At 28.1% G+C, this 14,880-nt stretch overlaps 4 protein-coding genes across 4 annotated transcripts; 2 read left to right on the top strand and 2 right to left on the bottom strand.

The window, feature by feature from the left end:
• Positions 1 to 387: 387 nt before the first annotated feature.
• On the top strand, positions 388 to 594 carry OCT59_006576 (uncharacterized protein; the record flags this gene model as incomplete). The annotated part of the gene is made up of 1 exon (XM_066141342.1): positions 388 to 594. One exon carries the CDS (start codon positions 388 to 390, stop codon positions 592 to 594), a length of 207 nt encoding a protein of 68 aa, XP_065998138.1.
• A 623-nt stretch (positions 595 to 1,217) lies between these two features.
• On the bottom strand, positions 1,218 to 1,544 carry OCT59_006575 (uncharacterized protein; the record flags this gene model as incomplete). The annotated part of the gene is made up of 1 exon (XM_066141340.1): positions 1,218 to 1,544. One exon carries the CDS (start codon positions 1,542 to 1,544, stop codon positions 1,218 to 1,220), a length of 327 nt encoding a protein of 108 aa, XP_065998137.1.
• Positions 1,545 to 2,647: 1,103 nt separating this feature from the next.
• OCT59_006574 (uncharacterized protein) lies at positions 2,648 to 10,943 on the bottom strand. The gene is made up of 28 exons (XM_025330612.2): positions 10,806 to 10,943; positions 10,520 to 10,712; positions 10,282 to 10,455; positions 10,010 to 10,202; positions 9,870 to 9,939; positions 9,324 to 9,678; positions 9,209 to 9,252; positions 8,488 to 9,127; positions 8,384 to 8,415; positions 8,112 to 8,319; positions 7,820 to 8,042; positions 7,303 to 7,744; positions 6,227 to 7,215; positions 6,130 to 6,160; positions 5,992 to 6,066; positions 5,866 to 5,918; positions 5,698 to 5,784; positions 5,535 to 5,630; positions 5,269 to 5,460; positions 5,068 to 5,193; positions 4,125 to 5,002; positions 3,930 to 4,053; positions 3,728 to 3,862; positions 3,559 to 3,650; positions 3,432 to 3,480; positions 3,252 to 3,351; positions 3,103 to 3,180; positions 2,648 to 3,014 (listed from the first exon to the last, which is right to left on the bottom strand). Exons 1-28 carry the CDS (start codon positions 10,924 to 10,926, stop codon positions 2,785 to 2,787), a joined length of 6,030 nt encoding a protein of 2,009 aa, XP_025172464.2. The 5' UTR covers positions 10,927 to 10,943; the 3' UTR covers positions 2,648 to 2,784.
• Positions 10,944 to 12,573: 1,630 nt separating this feature from the next.
• OCT59_006573 (uncharacterized protein) lies at positions 12,574 to 13,516 on the top strand (the record flags this gene model as incomplete). Its single annotated transcript, XM_066141339.1, has 3 exons — positions 12,574 to 12,712; positions 12,787 to 12,870; positions 13,236 to 13,516. 3 exons carry the CDS (start codon positions 12,574 to 12,576, stop codon positions 13,514 to 13,516), a joined length of 504 nt encoding a protein of 167 aa, XP_065998136.1.
• Positions 13,517 to 14,880: the final 1,364 nt, after the last annotated feature.

Here is a 14,880-nt window from a genome sequence, read left to right as displayed (position 1 = left end):
AAACCGCCCCAGTCTTGTTATTATGGATTTTTTATTAAATCATCGTAAACTGGAAAGTTTGGAATTGGCTTTCTATCACTAGAACTCATAGATCTAATACAAAAATAATATTAAAAGCAGCTTCACGTTTAGGGTCCATACTCCATACAAGACTAATTAATCAAAACTATGTTAGCGATATTGAATATTTTATTATGAACAGATTTTCATGTTACACATATGACCAATAATTATTTTTTTCAAATTTCAAATTTTCAAATTTTTTAACGTAAAATTTTAATAAATTTTCAAAGTTTGCTTTTATTTATTTTTAACAAATTTGAATTTTTTAATGTAATTTAAAAATTTTTTAAATTAAATTATTTTCCAAATAAATTTTCAAACAACATGTTTGCTTTTTCTTCTCGCTCACTATCTTCAAGATTTTCATCACTCGACCCGATTTTTAATAAATTCAAACATTGGAGAGCTGATTTAGGGCATATTTCTCGTAGTGAAGGTACTGATAACAAAGGTGTCCTTAAAACAATGCAAGTAAAACTTCGTTTCCGCCTAAACAGCAAAAACTTAGTGGTAAATGTAGCCAACAATTAAACCACTTTGATGAAGTTCTAATGACGGACTTTAAGTAGCACATTCAATTTTATTCATTTGATTTTATTCATTTGATAATCATTTAACAAATCAGTACCTCCTAATTATTCTGATTCAAAAAAAGAATACGGGTCTTCAACAATATTTCGAAGTTTCATAGTTGTATTAATATGAAGTCAGGCATTTGATGTGCACATCGACCAGGAAGAAGATTTATTGGCACAAAATTTTGAACTGGTATTTGTAGTTCAGAATCATATCCTGTAAGAAACTTGGCCATTGGATAGTAAAAGTCATTTCCAAAGCGAACTAGTAGCTTAATTTGAATATTTAGAACTGGATTATGGAGCCAATTCTGAAATAATTAATATATGCTTTTGGTGTTTTCTTTCAGGCTTTAAGACGAGATAATAACCATTCTGTAAATTGTATATGAATATCTCTTCGTTCTAAGTATTGTTCAGCACATATTAACTCATAAAGCCATCTTGATCTAATAGGTAATTAAATTGTTCTTTATAACGTCTACAAATATAGAATTTCCATTTGCTGGGAGTTCTTTTTACGAAAATCCACTAACATTTGGCAACTTTCAAAAGCAACCTCTTCAAAATTATTCATTATTATGTGTGCAACATGAAGTCCGCATGGAATTCAGAATAAATTAGCACCACTCTGCTTATTAAATAAAGAGATTGCACACTGATTGCACCACCAGATTTGCCACTCATATAATTTGTATTATCAGAAATACATACAAAGTATTGTTCTGAATTTACTTTAAAGTGATCAAAGATATCATAAATTGCTTGAGCAACTGATATTCCTGTACAAGTTGCTAAGTCTTTCATTTCTAATACTTGAAAATCTGGCTTATTATTTTTTGAATTCCATAATATAACACACAGTACAAATATCTTGTGCTGACCTCGTGTTGACTCATCAAGCATTATTCCAAAAGTAAAAAATTCTGAGAGTATTTTGATTGAAAATTTGATTTACATGAATTTCACTAATTTCCTTATTCCATCAAATAATAGATTGTGATGAGATTAGAAATGGTGTACTTTCTCCAATTAGAAAACCTAAGATTAATTGCACAGATTCCGAAATGACATTTGACCGATTTGTGATACTTGCGTAACCATATTAATAAAATTTGTTGTATAATGATGTTTATTTTTCATAATAATTGCTTGAATACTTGCTTTCAAGCTTTGAGAATCAGTTAATAAAGGTTTGCGGGCTGCAGCACTTACTTTTGAAATATTGCTGTTTTTTACGTTTATATTGTGATAGTGTTCCTATTAGTTGGTTAACTTTATGACTTTTTTTAACATTAGAATGTTTTAATCAGGTTATTTGTTTTTGAAATGCTTTATTATCCCGAATTAATGAGCCTGGATCTTGACAAACTTGTAGAGAGAAGAATTTACAAAATTCAAAGCCTTATTTTGTAAAAAAGGTGAAAGCAAATTACCCTCTCATTTGACCCTTTAGAATATCGCATAGTACTAAGTAAATGAACTGCAGATTCTAATTGATTATCTGGTAATCCTCATTAATTTTTGACGGCGTGTATTAGTTGCTATTAATTTCCACTTTATCATCATTAATCTTTCATTAATCTTCACCTCATCATCATTAATTTCCACCTTGTTGTCATTAATCTCCACTTCATCATTAATCTCATTAATCTCCATCTCATTGTCATTAATCATCTAGTTATTAATCTTCACTTCATCATTAATATCATTCATTTGTGTAATCACTTGGCATTTTGTCTATTAAAATAATTGACATAATTAAAAATATTTCACCCTTCAAGTAGTCTATAAATAGCTTAAGAACAAAATTACGTTCAAATATTTCTATTTAACATATAAAATTTTAGATATTTGAAATTGTGATTAGTGTAAATTCTTTCTATTGAACCATTTTTAAAAGCTGTAAAAAAAATGAACGTAACTATTTTGGATAGTTCTTAAGAACACTTTCCATCTGAAAGGAGGTTGAAAAACAAACACAAGATTTGTGAGAAACTTTTAGAAACTTGTATTATATTTATTATTAAAAATTAACAATAGACTATTTAATTAAACTTTATAGCTTTACATAGTATAAAATCTGATCATAATAAAATATTCAATGTCGCTAACATAGTTTTGATTAATTAGTCCGTGTGACACCCTAAGCTCCACGTGTACTTGGATTTTCACAATTAAAATGATGTCCATCTAAAGATATATACCCATAACCGTTTGGAGGGTTTGAACTTGGATTGAGTGGAGTATGGAAAAGTTGTAATTCGCAAAATGAATTAGTTGGAAGAAGAGCACTTGATCCTTGAGTTTTATGATGCTTTTCATCGGGGCATTTATGATCACATTTTGTAAATTCTTGTTCTTGAACAGTAGGATCTAATATCAAGTAAATATATTAATTAATAAATTATAAATACACGTATTAAAATAATTAATAGATATTAAAGATATTTTCAATATGCACCTTTGAAACCTGTTCGCTCCCAGAAAAGTTTGTGAGATATAAAATCTTTCGGTTTCTCGGGGTTAGGTTGCACTTTTTCTAAAATTCATTAGATCGTTAATAAATAACAGATAATTAGACAGCGACCTAAAAAAGTGTGTTATAATTACCATTAATATGTTGTATATCTTGCCCTTGGTTTCCTGATTTGCAATTTTTCTCGTTTTTGCAATAATCAATATGGCGATGTCTACCTAAATTTTTACAATGCTAATATAAAAGACAAATTATTTTGATTTAAAAAAAATAAGCTGAAATATAAATAAATAGAAATTTTATGTAATACTTGCCAAATTGCAGAGAACAAACGTTCCTTGATCACCAACTCTCAATCTATGGCTAACAATTAACGAATATTTAATTAAAAAAATTATATCGTATTTAATAGATTTCCTTTAATATTAAAATTTATCATACCCTGCATAATCAAATTCATTATCTAATTCAGTTTGAGTCATATTTCCATGTCTTGTATCATGAATTTGTGCATGTCCATAAGGTAATGTACACTAATTTTTTATAGTTATTATAAAATTATCAATAAATGAAATTAAACAATTAAATATAAAATTTTGTTAATACATACATAATATTCGCAGAATGGACATTTTGTATCACAATAATGAAATCCATTATCATTATGCGTATGATTTCCGGTATGTTTAAATTCATTTGGAGGAATCTTTTTATTACATTCTAATCTTTCACTTAATTGAATATACTATTTACAATAGATTATACAAGAATTAATAAATTTTTATATTATACATTTAATAAGTTTATAATACCTTTGTAAATGTAATAGAAGTTTCTTTGTCTAAACCCTTATAAGTTTCTTCCTGCTTTTTAGGTTCAGTAACTATTTGACATATACCATATTCTTCACAATACTCTCGACATTGATGCTCATTGCTTTAATCAAAAAAAAATTTTTAAATTAATAACATTTAAAGATAATGAAAAAAGATTATAATAATACATACCCACAAAAATGATTAACCTGTAAGTCGGATAAAGCATGAAAATGATCATCACTTTGACACCTTTTCTTGCAATAGGGAATTGGGCATTGAATTGGACAAATTGTATTTTCACAACGATGCAAATCATGTTCTTCTTCATATGGTTTAATACACTTATTTGGACAATGGTAAACTCCTTTCTGTGTATGTGCTGATAATGAACAATTTTTTCCACAATAATGGATTGTTGATTGACATAAATGTTCCCAGTCATAATGTCCAATTACCTTCGAACAAACTTTTTGACAATTACGACTACATGGTTTACCACATAAATGGCTTATTTTGTCACAAGCATGTTTTCCTTCATGTCCAGCTCTGTGACTGCATTTCGGGATTAAATTATCGTTGTGGGCTTCAATAAAGTGACAAAAAAAATGACATTTATGATCGGTTAAACAGTCATGATTTTCTTTGTGATCCCGATTTTTGACACATTTCAAACCACATTGATGACATGTTAATCCACACAAGGTCCATAGGAGTGTGAGCTTGCTTAATTCTTGCTCCATTGCATACTTTCCACTATTATCTTGTGGAAATTTAGCAGTATTTTTCACATACCAATTTTGAACACGCAAAACGCGACGTTCAATAATATATCTAATGAATTTTTCAAAATTAGCAAACCACTCTCTATCATTCGATGATTCTTTTCGTGGTTGTACATAATCTTCAAAATAACATCTTAAATCTTCAGAAAGTCGTTCGAAAGACTCATGTTCGTCATATAACTGAATATCAGAATCTGGTAATATTTTAGTAGATCCTTCGTAGTCACTTAAAATATCAGATAAGATGACTATTGGATCATCAATTGGTTCTCCAGAATCGCGATCCTATTGAAAAAAGAATAACATAAATAATTCAATTTATGTATTCAATACAAGCAAAAACGTGTTACCATAAGTTGTTCGTTAACAGAATCTTTCTGCTCCAAACCATAAGCAACAACGGTTGGAAGTAATCTTTTTAGGGTTGCAACACGAATCTGTATAAGGTTTTCGTCCAATGAACCCCAATCGCATATCTGAAGTATACATATTAAAATAAATAATTTTTATATTATTATTATTTCGTTAGATGTTATATAAAATTTACAAACCTTCAATTTAGCCATAATTACTTTGGTAATTTGCAAAAAAGTCCTAGCATTTTCATATTTTGCTTCTCGCTTTTCCAACTTCTTATTAACTTTTGATAAGGTTTTAAACCATGATGCATCATTAAACATTGGCCAAGGAATAACTTCTAGTCCCCCTTTGTACATTCTTGAAATAAAGTTGTCTTCACCCTCCTAAAACATTATAATAAAATAAAAATGAATGAGATGATCTTCCAAAAAATACAATATTATAATAATAAATATACCTCCGAAACCAATTGACTAAATTTTATCATGAATTCTCTAACAATGTCTTCTCTGTCAGCACTAGGAACATCTTTTATAATGATACAAAGTTTTGCCTAAATAATCAATAAAAATATTAATAAACTAAATTTTTTTACGGCTTAAATCTAAATAATATTGTACCTGAAATATTTCTGAATCAAACAGCGTCGCACCACCTTGAAATCTTTGAAACATTGTCGACATGTCTCTATTTACTGCAAATTGATTCTGTTTTAAATTTTCAATTATGTTAACAAAATGTATAAAGAACTAATGATTATTATATCATAATAAAAAATTAGATATAACCTTAAAAAGAATAAGATCTGACACAACTGTATTAAAGAGTGTCAAAAATAAATCTAATATGTATTTACATGTAAGAAGTTATTATTATAATGAAAATTTCAAAAACACATGTATATAAATAATTACCTTCTTGCGGAGTTCTCTCGAGGCATGTTAAAGCCTCAAAGTCGAGTGCAACATAAATATATTTCTTTGTATTTACTGAAAGATAAAAAAGTTTAATTTATGCTCTCAATTAAAATATATAAATACCTCTAAATTTACCTAACGACATCCATACACCTTCGGTGCAACGCTAAAAATTAAATTTAATTTAATAATTTTCAAGAGAAACATTAATCTGATAATAATTAAAATTTACCATTGCAGAACCGTCAAAAGTAGTTCCGACAAGATGATTTAGCATGAACGATTTTCCGCATGATTGCTCACCCATACTAGAAACAACTTTAACTTTTTTATCGCCAAAGTGCTTGAAAATTCCTTCATACCATCCAAAAGAAATATTCTTTACTATACCATCTACATGGAGACCATAACCATCATTCGAGGATAATCCATCTCTAACTGGCTGAAACAAGTTATTTCTTGCTACAGCAATTTGGATAGGAATTAAACAACAAAGTTGAATGATCCACTCTCCTAATTGACATTCTGATGAAAATTTCTTCTGAAATTTTGCATTTTCGACATCAAGTTTTTGAAATGTGATTACGGATGTAGTAAATTCCTCTAATATTGATGTTGGTTTTTTTGTAGAACGCTTTAAATTCTTGAACATTTCAATAATATAGTCTTCAAACTTCTCGCCATATTTTTCAATATCATTATCGACATCTAGTACTATTTTTAAACTAAGAGGACGGTTCTGTTCGGAATCAATACAACTCTCCACTGAATATCTCTCAAACATTAATCCGTAAGCATCGATAAGACCATTAAGATTTGTTTTAGGCTCAATACGGAATTCCATCCATTTGTCAAATCCATTTTTTTGTTTAAAATTTCCATCAATTTTTAACTCTGTATCAGAAAGAACTTCAAGAACACTATATTTTTCTCCCAAAATTACAATATGTTCTCCATTTTGAACCATTTTCTCAAAGCGAGTATTCTTTCCTTCAATAATAGTATAATTAAAGTTTTTGTGAGAGACTTTCACAAGTCCAAGCGATTGTTTTTGTACGCGTTCTTGGAAACGATATTGAGTTCTCTCTACAGTAATTTTTACTATTATCGAATTAAAACATCCATTTTCCAAATCCAATGACATCAAGTGGGTTTGTAGTTTATTTATACAAGTGAATTGTAAGTATTCTAAGGATTGAATAGTTGGCGGTAAATCGATAACTATAAACATAAGAATAGAAATAATTAAATATTAATCTAATAATTTCAAAGCATTGTATAAGTGAATATTAAAATTTAATCGCAAACCTTTACTAACTGAACTTCCAAAATTTGTACAAAAATAAACATATGCACGGCATATCTCCTTAAGATCGCTTTCTCTATTAGTAGAATTCTGTTCATCATCGGTTAAATTGTCTTCCTCATCGTTTTCATTTTCGTCATTAGTAGAGTTTTCAAATTTTATTTTTTCTTTCACAAACGCTACAATACAAGAACCATCTGGAGAACTTAAAACATTTGCTGTACTTGGTGGAAGATTACAAACTGCCGGTCGAAATTGCTGATTTATAAGGTTGAATATACGTGCACGACCACCTCTTTCAACGAAACACAAATCCTCGGTGTCCTGAATAAACAAGAAATATTGAATATCCGGAACCGTACCACTATACCATTGTAATAACTGGATGTTTGAATTTCGCGAGTATAAATTTGCTTGACCATCATTGAAAGAAAAAATGTCTAACTAATTAAAAAGATGTAAATAGAAGTTAATTTCATGAGATTTAGAATTATAAAAAAATAAAACTTCAAAACTTACCACCACTCTTCTTGTGTCAAATATAGCAATTAATTCTGTGGGTTCATTCACTGCTATAAAATAATTTTCATCCGTATTTAATGTCTTAAATGGCTTATTTGAATAAAATTGTTTGAAATTTTGTGCTAGTTTCTGAGCAGTATCAAAGAATATTTCAGTTTTTGATGCTTTTTTGTTCCATAAAACAAGAAGGAATTTATGATTATCAAATTGTAATAATTTCCTATAACCAATATATTATTAGATTTTTCCTTTCATATTAAAACTAAAATTAAGGTAATAATCTTCTTACCTAAAGTCATAGACTTGAGGATCAAGATGAAATGATGTACCATATTGCCCACTATAATGAGACGTTAAAGTTAGATTTGGAACGTGCTCATCTTCTTGAAGTTGGTGAGTATCTGCTTGTTCTAACGATGTTTCATAAATAGATATCTGCGTTTGATTTGGTTGTGCCATTTCAATCTCATAATTAATTATGAAATAGTTCAATGATTCTATTTTCGAATAATAAATTTTAGAACTTATTTAACTTATTTATAAGCAAATAAATTAATTTACCTATTACATTTAATACGCTTAACCGCATAGACCTTTACAGTTAAATTTTGTTAGTTCGCTCTATTAAATTATATTTAATTAACATTTAATTAACTAATATTTACCCATTTTTGTATTTACATTCCAATTTATTACATATGTTTTCAAATTCATTTTTCTCAATTCTTTGTTTTTCTTCTACATATTCTTTCTCTAATTTACATTCTAATTGTTTGATAAATAAAGATTCTGGGAAGATTCTTCGAATTTCAACAGGAAAATCATTTTTTTTCCATTGATGGTATTCTTCAAAAAAAGTACTATTAATTTTTTCTTTAATATCATCATATCCTTCAAACAATTTAGAATTTACAAGTTTTTGAATAAATTCTGCATCTGCCATATCTTTGGTCATTTGTTTTGCTTTATTAAGTTTCGAATTATTTAAATTATAATAATCAAACAAGTCGCAGGCACTTGATGAATTTTGAAAAGCTGACCGTTGTGTATATTTTTCTATTAATTTATGTAAATCAGATTCTTTATCAATAAATATATCATAAAAGGTTTCGCTTATAGATTTTGTCAACCCATCATTATTTTCTTTTACTTTACTGGTTTTTTCCAATGTATTCATATTCTCAACAACAATACATGCTAAATTATATCTTTTTTTCATCTTCTTCCAATTTTTTGAATTAATTTTAACTTTTTCTTCAATTAGAGTTTCTATCCCAGGATATTTTGTTTGAATTCTGTTTAAATCTATATATAATTAAATTTCAACATTAGAAAATACATGTTAATTTTCTTATTGAAAATAATTCACTTAAATAATATATTTACCTGTATCACTTATATTTATTCGCGATAAAGAAATATCAAAATGACTATGTAAAAAATCAATTATATAAATAGATGGATTATAAAAGTGATTAAATGATGTTATTTGATACTGTACCTATAAAAAGAATGTAATTTCATCAATGCTATTTGTTTCATGATTTCAATATCCTCAACAATAGCACTTTTTTTTTGATATTTCTTTTTTTCATGTTGTACTTTAGCGGTGGCCAATGCTTCATGCAATGGATTAAAAAATTCGCCTTCAACTTCCAATCCATAATTGACAAATAATTCCAATTCATACATATTCATTTTATGACGATCAAAATGTAAATAATGATCTTTGAGTTTATTTTTGAGATCAATTGGAAATTGAGTTATAGAAACAGGTGAAGTGATTTTATGTGTATGTGAAGCTGTATCTATCAATTGTCGAGTAATGAATGATTGATGTGTAGTAGACCCAACAACTAAAATAAAATAAATTTTTTTAAATAATAAGATCTCAATTATAGTTGCCGTCGAAATTGGTATTACGATGCGGCACAGCATTAACCATGACGGCGTGAAATAATTTAAACGCTGGCCACCTTAATTATTACCGTAATCACGAATTTCGATATCAAAAATATTTTCAGCTTAAATAGAAATTTTGTTATACCTATTGGAGATAATGAAACATCTTTCGTTTGATTATTAATTTCAGCTTTGATATTGTGAGGTAAATTCACCTTCATAGTAAAAATCATTTAATAATTGACTTAAGTTTTATATCAATACGTAAAATTGAAATGTTTATACCTCAAATCCAGGATAAATTTTGAAATCTTCTAAATCTTCTTGTTCTTCTTGCCTTTTTTTAACTTCAAAATCATAACATGTATCATCATTATCATCTGAATCAATATCAGAAACTTCCATATTCCAATCAAAACTTTCCAAATCTTTATCGCTCATAAAACAAAGCTGATGATCAGTAAGCTTTGTTAAATATCTATTGCATTGATGAATGTAAATTAATTATATCAGCTGAGTTATATTTAACGAGACTCCTATTAAAACAGATACATTACCTATGTAGATAAGTCATATTTTTTTTACGTTGAGAAGAAGCATTTTCCTCATAACATCCTATTTCAGGCCAATGAATAATTAAACCTAAACCTGGATTAACTAATGACAAGTAAATACCAGGACGTAAATAAGATTTGCCCATGGAAGGCTGTGAGACGACAAGCAAATCATATCTATTAAAATAGAATCAATTAATTACAACATTACAACCAACTACATTTTATAAAACTCACATACATTTTTTTGTTTATAATATTTTTATTTAATAAAAGCTTTGCAATTAAGGTATGATTTCCGTAACATCCGATAAGGCGAAGTGAAATCGAATTCAATTTCGTAAAATTAATGTCAAAAATAGACTTGAAACTTAACGGGACCATATCATTACATAGTTTCCTTAAAAAATTCTTAGAAATAATTATTTTGTTCACTGTATGAAGGAAGTTATAAAGTTTATAATAAAATTAAAATTGATTAATTTTTTTAATAGTTTAATTTCATATGTAACACAAAGAAAATATACCAAGGCCATTTGAACCGTCATCTTTACATAATTCTAATAAACGATATAATCCAGGAATATATTCACATAAATCTTTATCATAGTCAATTTGAATATCTGAATAAAATATGTCTGCATTCATTATTTCGTTGAGAATACAAAGAAATTTTTTTTCACTCGAACCGGATTTTAATGGGCTTAATTAACCGGTTATCAACCGGTTTAAACCAGTTTAACGCAGTAAAACCTTTACGACAAAAAATTATATATTTAAATATTACTCCGCTCTATAGTATAAATCCTCAAAAATATTAAATAATTATCTGAGAAAGCATCAGACTGCATTAGATCGTTCAATTACGAATAAATCTCAAATTCAATTAAAGATTGTTACACGATTTCAAATTTTTAATATAATATTCAATAGATAAGAGATATCATTATTGTCCGGAGCGAAGCGAAGGACTATATATGTTTATGACATATTGGATCACGTGGCGATGTCCGTTTGTCCACACGCGTCATTTCTGATTGGTCCGCACAGATTGTGTCATTGAAATTTCGTGCTACTTCAAAAATAAACAAGTGTAATAATAATCATAATAAGTTTATGATAAACATGATTACCTGATAATCTCTTTTTTTGTTTGGTTTCGGCTAGTGAGTATATATTTTTTTAATTGACTTCAAAGGAATGTTTTTGATTTATTTCTTATTCTTTTTCTAGGGTTTCTGGATTTCTTGTACATACTGGACTTTAAAGGTAAATTAGGAAGTGGAGGGTTTTTTATTTGTTTAACTTTAAAGAAACGTTTCTAACGTTTCATTTCTTACTTTTTTCCTAGGGTTTCTGGATTTCTTGTATATACTGGACTGGTAAGTTGTCTTTTTATTTGTTTTGCTTTAAAGAAACGTTTCTAACGTTTCATTTATTATTATTTCTAGGGACGCGGGTTTTTTGTATATGCCGGACTTTTAAAGGTAAATTGTGAAGAGGGGCTTTTCTTATTTGTTTGACTTTAAAGAAACGTTTCTAACGTTTCATTTTTTATTTTTTTTAGGGACGCCAGATTTTTTGTACAAATTGAATTTTTAAAGATATTTGGATTTTTGTACAAAATCTTTCGCTCCGGACTTACAACGGTTTCCGTTTCCTAGTGGTAATTAATATCATAGTATAGGGAATATTTGAGAAATCAGATCTAGAATAAAATTTAAACTGTATTTACTTCGGTTATAATCTTTTCAGTAACGCTATAAAATTTTTTATAATAAATATTAATTTGGGACAAGACTAACAACAAATTTATGTGTATCTAAAATTAATAAAATCAATAGTAAATTTGGATTAACAAAGTTACTGTATGTATATTATTTATCGTTATCAGTTATACAAATGTTGAATAGCTTAAAAAGAATTCTAATGCCTGATTACACTAGACAAGCTTCATAAACAGATGACGGTGTAATTTAATTTTTAAAATATAAAGTAAACAACATCAGAAGCTGAAGCAGAAGGTAATGAAAAAGCACAATTGAATTATGACTATGACGTTAGGGTTCTTCTAAGTGAGCGTTCCTGTTCTAGTTGAGGAACATTAAAAGAATTTTCTCCCACTTTGTCGTACCGAATTTTATCGTAATAAGTAAATAAAATATTTGCTAATTGGCAAAGAGCTAGAAATAAAGATTGCAATTAAAACGTAGAACATAAATAAATAAAAATACATACAATTGGAAATAGAGTTTAAGCCATTTTTATTTCAGATTAACGTAATATAACGGTGATATGGGAATAGATATAGTTAGCAAATTTAAATCAAAAGATGATATAATTCATTTTATTGGACAATGTAAAAATTATTATGGAAATAATGAGTTAATAGATGCATTTAAAAATGAAGTAATTGAAGAAAATGGAAAAATTGGTATATTAAACAATTATCGTTATTTCTGAAAATGTAAGAAAGAGATTAAGAGAATATGTTGAATTGTTAAATAGTCAAGTTACGGTTTTTGGTATTATCAATTTATGAGTTAAATAAAGAACTAGAAGGAAGATTATGGAGTTTAAAGAATAACAAAGGTTTAATGGTTAAAATAGAAAAGAAGAAAATATTGATAAAGCAATAATAGTTGGCGAAATAGGAGGAGTGGAAATAATTGATGATAAAAAGATTATAATAAAAGGGCTTAAAATATCTTACGGAAGTTTAGGAAGAAAAGATTAATAAGTTTGATACTTGTATTTGAATAAATAAAATAAAATTATATATGTATCTGTGACAATTTAGGGAAATTGATGTTATTATTGGGAGAAATACGAAAGTATAAGAAAGAAAAAATGGATAGACTTATTGGTTCTTTTTTATATTAAATTCAATTACAATAAATAATATTTTTTTTTTATTTTAATACATTTGAAAAATAAATTGTATAACCTATCGGCAGGACCTTCAGCACCGCCACCACTACCCGGTCCTTGTAAAGATTATATTAACAAATGTTGTGTAGCCTATCATGCTTGTATAAACGGCATAAATTCTACTCTATATGAAAATGAATTAAAACAATGTAATATCAATTGCAGCATGGGAAGTTGCTTAGATTTAATCTTTCATTTTAATTGCAATACAGAAATGTCAGGTCCACAAAAAGGTCCAAGTTCGCAAGATCCAAGCCCACAAAAGACCCAGGTTCACAACAAGATTCAGATTCACAATAAGGTTTAGGTCTACCATAAGGAAACAATGTCAAGAGATAACAACGTCAGCAATAACTCTCTGACAAATAACAATCCTCCTCCAAGTGATCCAACACTTCCACATATTTTATGCCTGTAAACTCCTACTATTTTATTTCTAATAATCATGTGTACTTTCCACCGAATATGAAGCATAACACATTTATTACAACGAATAATACTGAAATCTTTTTAAATCTTTTTCTTCAAATATTAAAAGTTATTGTAGCGCACTGATAGTTTTAACGATTACACAGACAGATTTAGAACACTAGCCTCTATTAATGATATAAAATAAATTCTTTAAGTAAACTTACAAATTTCTATATAGGAGTATGGGATCTTTGCAAGAAGGAAAAATAATTGAAAAAAGAGTTTAGTAAAAGTTTTCCACGTGTCCATATGAAGATTTTAATCTCGTATTATGCACTTTATCGATCACGTACACCTTGGTTATCATCTTTCACATCTTTTATTATTTTTCGTTAATGAACGATCAATTTTTAGTTGGAACCTCTATATTATAGAAAAAGTTTTTTTTTGTATATCCAAGATTTTATAAAATTCTCTGTCCAAAAGTCGAAATTGCGAACCAATGTCTAATAAAGTACAATCGGTATGTTTTTTATAAAAGAAAAAAATTTAACCGTATTTGTAATTAATCTCTCATTTCTCGTTGAATTTATAGGAAAAAGTTAAACCTAATGGAATATCATATTCTTCTAACATGAAAAAATATATTTAAAATTATTTTTGATAATAGAACAAATGTCTAACTCATGATTTCTGTAGAATATTTAGTTAATAATATGGATAAAACTCCAAATTATCCCGAAACTCAAAATCCCGAAATCCAAAGTCCCGACATTCAAAATCCCGACAGGTACAAGATCCGAAAAATTGTCCCACATTAAGCTTTAATGCTGCCCGAAGGTCGCTCCGTAAGATTTTGACCTGCCTGTCGGGATTTTGGATTTCGGGATTTTCACCCTGGCGCAGTACGTAATGCAATAAGCATATCAAAATCACCATGAAGAAATAAACAAATAGAGAAATTTGAACTGAACCAAATGTAGTTCGATGCAGGACCACCGTCAGCATAAAGTTATAGAATAGGCGGCATAGTTGAAATATAATGTGTTTGAATTGCATTGAAAAATCCAGTTGCATGTCTAATTGCATTGCTAGGTTGAAAAACAGTATCTTTATATGAAACAAAGACATTTCCATGGTAAAAAGAATCCTTGTTGGACATCAATAAAAAAATAACTGAAGAAGTAAGGGACAATATAGTAAAGACATTCTCCGATTGGAACTTTATGCTTATCATAGTGTGCATCTGGATGATCTTTA

The sequence above is a fragment of the Rhizophagus irregularis genome, chromosome 14, assembly GCF_026210795.1.
Source record: "Rhizophagus irregularis chromosome 14, complete sequence".
Classification (NCBI taxonomy): Eukaryota; Fungi; Glomeromycota; class Glomeromycetes; order Glomerales; family Glomeraceae; genus Rhizophagus; species Rhizophagus irregularis.
Note: the sequence above shows the minus strand (reverse complement) of the source record. Positions and strands in the feature narration are given on the sequence as shown.

Excerpts from the sequence above, each read along its gene's own strand:
- OCT59_006574 (XM_025330612.2), bottom strand. The coding sequence starts at position 10,926 with ATGAATGCAGACATATTTTATTCAGATATTCAAATTGACTATGATAAA. Across the intron at positions 5,461-5,534 it reads TTAGTCAATTGGTTTCGGAG|GAGGGTGAAGACAACTTTAT; the intron begins GTATATTTATTA and ends ATAATGTTTTAG. Across the intron at positions 5,194-5,268 it reads TAATTATGGCTAAATTGAAG|ATATGCGATTGGGGTTCATT; the intron begins GTTTGTAAATTT and ends TGTATACTTCAG.